Here is a 10,850-nt window from a genome sequence, read left to right as displayed (position 1 = left end):
CCTAAAAATGTATTTAAAAAAAGAGCACATAAAAATACCAATAGAAATTTTTATCTACACATTTTATATATGTATATATATGAGTCATTCAGCAACAAAAGGAAAACAGGTAACTAGAAGCACTGGCTTTTGTTTCATAGAAATTTAATTTTCCTTTTAAAGCTTTTTTTTTTTTTAATTGGCAATAACTTCTAATAACTTATGTATTTTATAAACACATGATCTATATTTACATGCATGTACATATAAGCAGCAAATGGTTTATATGTTATTAATTTGCCAAATATTCTGTTGCTTTCTTACACTAACACATTAAGTAGGTCTGTCTTAAGGTGCTTTAAATATTTTGTACATACTCTGATATTATCTCCTTATTGAGAGCAAATTCTAGTATTCAAGCCCAAAAGCATCTTGCATATGTAACATAAAGTTCCAGTTTCGGTTCAGCTAAAAAAGCTATAAAAGCTAAAATATGTTACCTGTCCTTATAGACACAGTAGGCCACAGCATAGCATATGGTCTGTTACAGCTACTGAGGTTTTTAATTACTACTTCCATGGGCAGAGAGAACAGTTCAAAGCCACTTCCAACTGAGCATCTGCTGCCTCTTACATCCAGGACATAAGAAGTGCAGTATGCATGGTCCAACCAGACCAAGTGGTGTATGAACATCAATTTAAGCCCTAACTGTGCTGCGAGCATCGCTGTCCCATAGGTATAGCAATCTTTTGTTGCTTAGTGATAGAAGTACCTCCTCACATAGAAAACTAGTTAGCATCTTTCAGGAAATACAAAGGGATCGAAAGAAATATTGCATGAATCTTAAACCAAAAAAACAATGCAGGTACCCTACTCCACAAGTAAGTCAAACTGTTAGGACAATCTTGGTATTAAGTGAACACGAAGCCACAGTGATGAGTACCAAGGTTTTTAGCAGACATACCCTAGCAAAAGAAACAACTTTTCCCTTAAGCCTCTGTACTTGTTTTGGCTGGGGTAAGTTAGTTTTCTTCACAGTGGTTGGTATGGGTTTGTGTTTTGGTTGATAATACAGAGAAGGTTTTGTTATTGCTGAGTAGCACTTGCACAGAGCCTTTTTTGCTTTTCATACTGCCAGGTTGGTGAGGTGATGGGGGTGTGTGGGAGGTTGGGAGAAGGCACAGCTGGGACAGGTTATCCCAGCTGACCAAAGGGATACTCCAGACTATATGGCATCATGCTCAACATATAAAGCTGGTGGAAGAAGGAAAAGAGGGATGTTCAGAGTGATGGTGTCTGCCTTCCCAAGCCACCGTTACGTGTGAGGGGCCCTGCTCTCCTGGAGAGGCTGAACACCTGCCTGCCCATGGGAAGCAGTGAATTAATTCCTGTTTCGCTTTACTTGCACATGCGGCTTTTGCTTTTCTTACTAAACTGTCTTCATCAAAACCCAGGAGTTTTCTGGCTTTCACCCTTCTGATTCTCTCCCTGATCTTGCTGGTGAGGGAGTGAACAAGCGGCTGTGTGGGGCTTGGCTCTGGCTGGGGTTAAACCATGACAGTTTCTTATTCAACTTCTTAAAACACAGACCTTTCTCTTTTTCTCTCCTCTTTACTTCCATCTGTCATATGTCCTTTCACTGCAAAAGCAGCAGCTCTCAGGGCCAGGACTTTGGAAGGTTTGCAGAATGGGATAAAAGGAACAAGCCTGGTAACCAAGGCAGTATGGAAGCTCCTAAAATGCAGGTTTCATAGCAGAAAGGTGAGGAATGGCTGCATTAAGAAAGGAAGGAGTTCTGGTTTTGTTTTTTTTTTTTTAACATGAGTGTAACAATTTGGGGAAGGAAAAACTGTGGGTGAGGTACAGAATATTCAGCTCATTACTCCTGCTAGGACACTGGCTGGAGATGCAGAGAGAGTGTAGGGAGATGTGCATGCTTTTGGGGCAGCAAACGGGAGTTAGCCACCACGGCAGAAATAAAGAAGAGAGCTCTAAAACTGAAACGCTTGAGTAAGGGCCAAAGCAATTTAGTCTTCATGGAGGTTTCAATGGATAACAAAGGAATCCTTTTCCTTCAAACAGCGTAGGCAAAGCCATCTCTCTTCATTAACTGACTGAATGGTGTTAAAAAGGCACAAAAAAAGGACTAGGCTTTGTAATACCACTTTGTATTACTGGCACATGCAAACAAATTCAGTTCTGTAGAGATGTAGTGGCACATCATCACAGTAAATTATATCTTTTACTGCTCTGAGGCAGAAACAAATATATAATTTATGTGCATTCATGTACATAGATATAAAAAACACAAACACCAAGAGAAAAGCACAAAACACTATCCCTTTTAAACCATTCAGTTTTTAATTATATTTCAAAACAAGCAGGGAAGTTGTACAAAATAATGCAGCATAAGCAATTTTTTATCTAATGGAGCAGTTGAGAAAAAATTCCTTAATCTTAAAATAATGTTTCCCCTTTTTGAAGTCAGGTTGTTTTTTATTTCAAAAAAAAACCTAATAAAATAGTAATTTATTGGTAGTATGGGGTTATGAGGCAATGAAAGTAAAATGTTGAAGAAAAATACATTTACATTTGTCCGGAGCGCCTCCTTAATACGAAAGCTTTCTAAACGAAAGAGGAGATGTGGTGTGTGTTCTTACTTGAAAAGATTTCTAGCTTTGTATTTTTTCTTAGACTGTGTCTCACAGATTATAGAAATATGGCAACTTAACAACGCCCATCTTTGAAAAATATATATACCTGTTCAAAAGCCTAATATCCATGTCACCAGTTTTCTAAAGCACAACACTGGGGCACACAGAAGGCAGTTTTCATCTTGGTAGCAATATTTGGAAGTACAAAGTGGACAAGGACAAAGGACCAAACATTAGAACCAAACACATTCCTTCTTTTTTAATCAATATCTTGTTAGACCGGTGGGTTTCATTCATTAATCTTTCGGAAAGTGAAAAATGAAACAGATCTACCATAACAGCAAAAATAAAACTGAAAATTAAATTCATTCTATTGGAATTGCTTACAAAGAGTGCTGGTTCATCACACACAACTTAGTCAAAAGAGTTTGGACTTCAGAGTACTCATTTCTTTGAGGTAATGTATTTATAGGTAAATTTTGAATCCAAGAGACCTGAAAACAAACTTTCTAAACTCTTTTTCTTATACTGTGCACATTTTTAAAATCATGAAAGTTCCACCAAAAAAAGTTTTTAAAAGTATTGTGTTTTGTGTTTAATAGCTTCAAACAAACCTAAAACTGAACTTCATGTGACTGCTCTGTTGCATCTAAATGTTCACTATATTATAGCTGAGCCAGGACACACAAAAAAAGCTCCAAAAATAAAATGCCTGGAGGTTTGCAATGAATTGGTTTTAATTTCTTCAGCAACTGCTGCATAGTGATTGATCTAGTATCGTACAACACAGGAAATTAGCAATTAAAGGCTTCCATGCATCCAGCATGAGATCCTACAAATCCTGTTATCCACGGGAGCAAAATTAAAAGAGCAAGAGGAATCAACAAAGCTAAAAAGTGCATATTGTAAGCTGTGCAGAATTTGTCCTTTGGTGAAAAACATGAAAACTCTGCACAGACTGCACACATGGGAGCATTTAATGTAGGATTATAACTCAATTAAGACAACTATTTCTCTGATCCTGTAATTCTAAGGCATTTTGCAGATGGCTCTGAATTCCAGGCTGTAATACAAATTTCTTTCTGTTTTCTATAATATAAACTCACATATTATGTAAAGACACATTTAATCTTCTGTTTAGGAAAATAATCTTCACGATGTAGGTCAAAGGATACACTACTGTTCTAGATGAATCTAAAATAAGGTAAATCAAATTAACACACACATTAAATGTGAACATCATCCATATATGCAAATATGGCATTAACAATAAAGCTTAACTGATACCCTTGTTTCCTTAAGGAGTTATTGAGCACATCCCACAGCACAGGGAAAGAAGATTCCCAGCCCAGCAGGAGTCATGCCAATCCCAGAACTGGAGGCAGCATCACACACAAGGCTGCGCAAGCAAATTGCATGAGATTGCAACTTCAGACTCCAAGTTAGCCTGGAGATTGGTGTGTTACAGGAATAAACATGCCCTTTCTCTGTTCCAATGTGAACGAAAGTGCAACTACACTATCATTAATCATATGAGACTGGTTTGCTTCAGATTTGTCAAAACTAATTCAGCTTTGCTGAATATAGCGACAGATACCGGATTTATCTAGACCGGGAGAAGAGAAAAAGGTTATATAAACTTTGCTAACATAGCCAGACAAATTATATTGTTTATCCATGCCTAAACAAAAGGTCACTATTAGCTCAGGGTTAACTAAAACTTCTTAGCTAATCTCTGACCTAATTTTGACCTCTCCTGTTAATCGCAGAAAAACTTTCAGTTAATATATTGATTAGTTGTGTTTACATCCCCCAATTCTGTAGTTTCTTGCCTTGCATCTCATAAATTAAAGACAAAACATCTTTTTTTAAGGTTAATTAGTAGCCAATTAGCTCCATGTTGTTACCTAGAGTGGGACCGACAGTAAAGACAAACATTAAGCATTTTAATCTGTTATACGAAGGAGGCATTTATGTATAAGAAGAAAGGATCAACAGACCCTTTATTTTACTCTGTTTTTTCCTCCAGATCATAGAATATTATTTCAGAAAACTTGTGAAAATACCCAATTCTTCTGCTTCCAGCAATTCCCATTAGAAAGAGGTACAGTTATCTATCACCATTAGAAGCGAAAACCTACAGAACACATGAAATCTAAGATCTGTAATCCTGTTAGTAGGCTGTAACCAGACATAATCATTTGTCATTGCATCATACTTCTTACAGAGCCATTTACATTGGACTTGTTTAATTCCTTTAGTAGCATAACCATTGTATGTCAAGATACGGGTATGATACATTCATATCTACAAGATCTCCCCATTTGCAAAAGACTAGTTTTTACTCAAGAGTGAAGCACCTCAGTTAAAATTCCAAAAATCATTTTTCTACATTGCCTTTTTTTTTTTTTTTTTTTTTTTTTTTTTTTTTTTTTTTAAGTAGGAGTTGTTCAGTTTCTGGTAAAAACATCTGCAGGCTTAATTTAAAAATTAAGTCTGAGAGAAACAAAACCTGACTGCATTGTAAAATATATGTAAATTTACAAAAAGGAGTTCTAACAATATAAGAAATAAAAATCTCAAAGTTAAAAAGAACTATCCAAATACCATGCCTTATGTTCATCTGAAACAAGTAATATAAGGAGTTACAGTTTGAAAGCCTACTGTAATTAGATACTGAAGCTAAAAAGCTCAGCAGAAATTCAATATAATTCTAAATGCTGAAGCCTTACTGTCCCATCACATTCATATTCATATTTCTTGTCTTTTTGTACTGATAAAAGCCTCCCGAAAATAAATTTATCCAGTCATTTTGAGGATCGTATTTGACACTCAAGTGATAGCGTAACTCTAAATTATGTTCAGAGTTTTCTTTCTCTTCTTTCCAGGAAGTGAGAATGATCTTCCATCATCTGAAAAAAGGCACCTGGCCTACTGCAAAAATGAAAAAGCTTGTCCATTACTGTTTGTCATGTTGGTAGATAAACTCTTTCCTATGAAGGTCTAAAAGTTGTTTTATTATAGTACAGTCAACCATTTGGATAAAATCCAGAGTCCTATTCATTTGTGAGCTGCAAATAAATTCCACTGCACAGTCAGTACAGTTTTCTTATATTTTAACATTATTCACCAAAAGCTCCATTCTTCTGAGTTTGCGTTTATTCTTTGGCATTGGCTTGTCATATAAGCCATTTTTGAGAAGATGTTCCTTGCTGTGATGGATCTGGGCACCATGCTGAAGCTGGAAAGAGCATAAAGCTTGAAGTGGATGGAGTATAGTCTGCAAAAAGATGAAGGGGTGGGGGACAAAAAACCCAGCCTTTTAGTAAGATATTTTAAAGACATCAATTATTCCATCAATTTTTGTTCAATGACTACTTAAAAATGCTGATAAAATATAATTTGGATGATAAATGCTGATAAAATATAACCTTTGGAGACACAGAAAGCACAGCTGAATAAGAGATGTACTGAAAAGAACCAGACAGCAGTCATATATTCACCTACCTGCTGCCATCCCTCACTCCTTCCTCAAATCCACTCAATCCTGACTTCAGCCCCAGCTACATTACTGTAAGTTATGGCTTTGACTTGACCTTAGTAATGGACTACAATCAATTACTGTGGCTCGGTCAACAAGCGGTAATAAAATAAGCCACAATAACTAAGCTGTTTGTGCTTGCACAAAAGTCCCTTGAGGCAGGGTTTTAGAAAGAGAGGAGGGACTCATGGTTGAGGCAGCGGGACTGCTATCCTGGACTGTATCCATGTTTCCAGCAATATTTATACCTAATGATGCCACACAAACCAATTTTATCTCAAGAGGTTCCTAACCGTAGATTCTTCATTTTCTGGTTGCCTGACTCAGTATCACACAACCTCATGTGCAGATGTGTACAACAATCACAAATGTAACTGCAGTCAGCAGGAGCTAAGATTCTAATGAGAAAAACATGACTCTTACGAGCACAGAGGAAAATCAAGTGACTTATACTAGGCATCAAACTAAGTGCCCGTTTTTAACTTCCATAGCTTTCAACTTCAATTCACCATCTTATATGCCGGGAATAGCACTCAATTCAGAGAGCTTTCATGAATGTAGCTCTTGGCTACTGCAACACTTTGAGAAACAGGTAATTTTGTCTTTGAAAAGTAGGCTGAGCCAGTTCTGACTGATAAGGATGAAGGAATACAGGTACCAGAATACCAGATGGGTAACTGTGGACATGAACTAAACCCTCAATAAGACAGAAGTCCTAATGAAGAAAAAATATGTTGTTGTAGCACAACAAAGAAAAAATAAATATAACCCCCCACATATATACACAAGTTTCTTGAAAAGCCTCTTTACACAGAGTTCCAATTTCTTGTGTGTCTACAGACTTTATCCAAGTCTAGTTTTAAATGCAATTGATTTAATGCTAAGGAAACTCTCTACTGTCACAGAGGCAGATATGGAGGTGGCACACTATACACTATGCAAGCGGTAGGAGTAGTTTTTGACCTGAGAACCTTTTATAGTAGACAGAGGTTGAGTATCAAAATATTAATTAGCTGATGCAAAGATATATGAGCAATGAAGGGTGAACAGCAGCAAGTAGTGGGTACATGGATGAGCTTTAAATCGCTTTTCACAGATCCTTCTGTACTACATCCTGAGCACACGATCAGATTGCAGACCAGGGCCTATGGTGCAAAACTACTCATAGGTGTTTTTCAGAAGGCTTTTTAAAATTATATTACTAATGTCAGCAACAAAAGATTAAGAAGGACATTATCTTAATGACCTCTTCCATCACAGACTAGTGGGATCACAACTTACAAGGAAAGGCTAACGTTGATTTAGTATTCTTTGACCTGGGATAAACTTAAACTCAAGAACTATTAAGTCCCAAATTCCTCCAATGACATATAAGAGTTGTGAGTTGGCTGCTAGGAAGACATAACCCAGTGGGTTGCATTCCATGCCTGCAGGACTGCTGGAGGTCAGTGGCCCTGTCTTACAACAGCATTTAATCTTCAAGATAGCTGTGAGTGGGTATTCAGATCATCTCTGCTGTCTAGTTTTTGCAGAGAAAACCTTACTATTTTCCATGCAGTACTATACTCAGTCTCCTGTCACAACCTGTTATCAGGTTTTTGAGAGTCAAAGACCACCTTGCTGTGCTTCAACTTCAAAGGATAATTAAAAATTATCAATCTATTAAAAATGATAATGGTTATTTGACTTCAATAAATATTCTGAGATCAACACATGCTAAAAAGGAAATTAATCCTATCTGACTGCTAACTAAATGAAACTTTTCAGTCTAGCACCAGCTACTCCAAACATCTGTCAGCTCAGTAATTTTGAATTCAGATCTTAAGTGAAGTTAACCTTAAATTTAAGGGAGTTGAACAATTTAATGTCCTATGTAAGGGAGACAGGAACTTTACTATCTTCAAATTTTCTCAAGTTTCTCCTATCTTGAAAATGCTCAGTTTTAAACAAGTTGTATCCAAAGGTATTTTACAAATTCCCAACAGCCTCATCTGGTAGTACCTGAAGTAATACTGTTCCTCACTAGTAGAATATGAAGAAATTGGGGGATATATGTGAATTTTTCTATGACAGTTTTGTTGTCAACTGAAGTAAATAAACATTTTAAAGTGTGTACACATACATATCATATCCCAACATTTATTGTAGGATGTGCAAATTAAAATTATAAACTCTCCTGACTTTAAGTGGCTTCACATTTTAGCTACCACTAGGAAAAAACACAAGAAAGTCAAAGTCACTGCTTGCCATATTGTTCAGTATCAAAGAAACATAAATCAACTAAATAATCATCATGTTTTTCTGGCTTCATGAAAATTAAGACATCGGAGTGATTTTAGACTATAACTTCTGACAAGCTTGCTAATATACTCCTTTGCTACAAATACCAATCGTACTTTAGAGCGAGCATAACTTGGGTAACATAAAGAGTTCAACACGTACATTCCACATATTAGTACAAGTGAACAGTTGTTAACAGCTACTTAACAGAGTACACAAAATAAAGTAATTTTCTATACACTATAGTTAAGAAATACCCAAAAGAAAGCTGTGTTTTTTAAAAAAATCAGTCTAGCACCTTACATTTGTACAATTTTGTATATTACACATGCCTGGTACATGGTCTATGTTTTGAAGTTTTGTACTAAAAAATGTCAAGTGAACTTAGAAAAACATCACATGAAGAGATAACTACAACACTGCATCTCCACACAACTTTCCCTGCAATATACATAGCAGTACTTCTATTTGCTTGGGTCTAAGTCTCCAGCTGCCTTCTCTACAGATTTTTATTTTGTATTGCAGCAATCACAGCATGTATTTGGCACCTTGAAATCAACTTTTTAAAGAAGTAATATATATGCGATGAGAATCTGAGTCACTCTTCTCATTATATTCAGAGGGACAGAAAGAAGTGTGGAAGAGAGTATTACAGGATAAGAAAATGTGATGGGAAAGAAGAATGAGATAGAAGGAAAGAAGGAACTGGAAGACACTACAACACTGTCATTCTCCCAGTCCCTGCATTTGCCTTTCCCGACTTGGGTGGCGTGGCTGGAGCACTTGCTGTTGAAGACTGAGGCATACAGTTGTTGAGAACATCAGCCTTCTCTTTGTCCAAAGTAGCCAGGTCTCCCATTTCCCTGTAGAGAGGGTCAACAGTATTCCTAGTCTTTCTTTTCCTTGTAATAGATCTACAGAAGTCCTTCCTGTTATCCTTGATATCACTGGCCAGACTCAATTCTAACTTGTCTTCCCTAAGTTTACCCCTAGCTTCCTGTACAATTTCCCCGTGTTCCTTCCAGGCCACCTGTCCTCATTTCCACTTTCTGAAAGCTTCTTTTTTGGTCTGAGTTTGCTCTCCATCCATGGGGGCCTCCTGGCATTTTTGCCTGATTTCCTCCAATGCTGGGATGCATCATTCAGCCAGCATTCTTGGGCCCCTCTGCCCTCCAGGGCTCCATCCCCTGGGACTCTACCAAGTAGTTCCTTGAAGAGGCCACAGGCTGCTCCTCCTGAAGTCCAGGGTAGTGAGCTTGCTGAGTGCCATTTTCACTGGCCTGAGGATCTCAAACTCCACCATCTCATGGTCCCTGCAGCCAAGGTTGCCTCAGAGCACTAAATTCCTCACCCTGTTGGTGAGCACAAGGTCCAGCATGACACCTGTCCTTGTTAGCTCCTCAATCACTTGTGTAAGGAAGTTGTCATCGACACATTCGAGGAACCTCTGGGATTGCTTGTGCCCTGCTGTGCTGTCCCTCCAACAGATATCAGGGTGGTTGAAATCCCCCATGAGAACCAGGGCTTGTGAGCCCCATGAGAACCAAGGCTGCTCCTATCTGCCTAGAGAGGGCTTCATCCACACCATCCTCCTGATCAGGTGGCCTGTAGCAGACCCCAGTATAACATCCCTTGTCCTCCCTTTAAACTTCACCCAGAAGCTCTCAGCTGGCTGCTCATCCTTCCTCAGGCAGAGTTCCATACTCTCCAGCTGGTCCTTGACAGAGAGGGCTACATCCCCTCCTTGACTGGCAGCATTGGGATAGATAGGTGCCCTCTCCTGAAAAATCTAGTTTAAAGCCCCATTCACCAGATTGGCAAGTCTCCAACCAAAGATACATTTTCCCTCCCTTGTCAGACTGACCCCACCACCTCCCCAGGAAATCAGGCTTAGGAAAGCAAGTCCCATGGTCTGAGTAAAAAATCCTGAGTAAAAAATCCATCACTTTAAACATTTGCTGACCTGTCAGATTCACCTGGCCATTTCGAGACTCTCTCCTTTGACCTGAAGGACTGATGAAAAAACTACTCGAGCTCCAGAGCCCTTTACTGACTCTGTAATTCCCCAGATTGCTGCAAGCTCTCACATGGAACACTAATAGTGGGTAATAATCAGTGGGTTTAACTAGGCTTGGCAGCTTCTCAGTGACATTCCTTATCTGGGCTCCCTGAAGGCAACACACCTCTCTTGAGAGCAGGTCAGGCCCTTAAGAGATGAGTGTCTCATAAAGCAGAGTCACCCACTACTGTCACCCACTGCCTTTTCTTGGTTGAAACAGTTGCTAATTTCTTTATTTGTGGAGCAGGTTGGGCTGCCCCAGTTAGCTCCCTCTGTGTCAGGTGTTGCCTCATTAGCCTGTAGAGCTACAAAGCTAACAAACATTCAGCTTGTACCT

General features: G+C 38.3%; 1 protein-coding gene across 3 annotated transcripts in view; it reads right to left on the bottom strand.

The window, feature by feature from the left end:
• Nucleotides 1-2,317: 2,317 nt before the first annotated feature.
• Nucleotides 2,318-10,850, bottom strand: part of DTWD2 (DTW domain containing 2) — a 79,060-nt gene continuing 70,527 nt past the window's right edge. For all 3 annotated transcript variants that reach the window (XM_051789463.1, XM_051789464.1, XM_051789466.1), the window contains one exon: nt 2,318-5,913. In XM_051789463.1, coding sequence (XP_051645423.1) covers nt 5,743-5,913 — 171 coding nt within the window. In that variant the 3' untranslated portion in view covers nt 2,318-5,742. The remainder of the gene's footprint in view (nt 5,914-10,850) is intronic.

Source organism: Manacus candei, unplaced genomic scaffold (assembly GCF_025592945.1).
Source record: "Manacus candei isolate 608988 ecotype Guabito, Panama unplaced genomic scaffold, ASM2559294v1 h1tg000027l, whole genome shotgun sequence".
NCBI classification, from domain to species: Eukaryota; Metazoa; Chordata; class Aves; order Passeriformes; family Pipridae; genus Manacus; species Manacus candei.
Note: the sequence above shows the minus strand (reverse complement) of the source record. Positions and strands in the feature narration are given on the sequence as shown.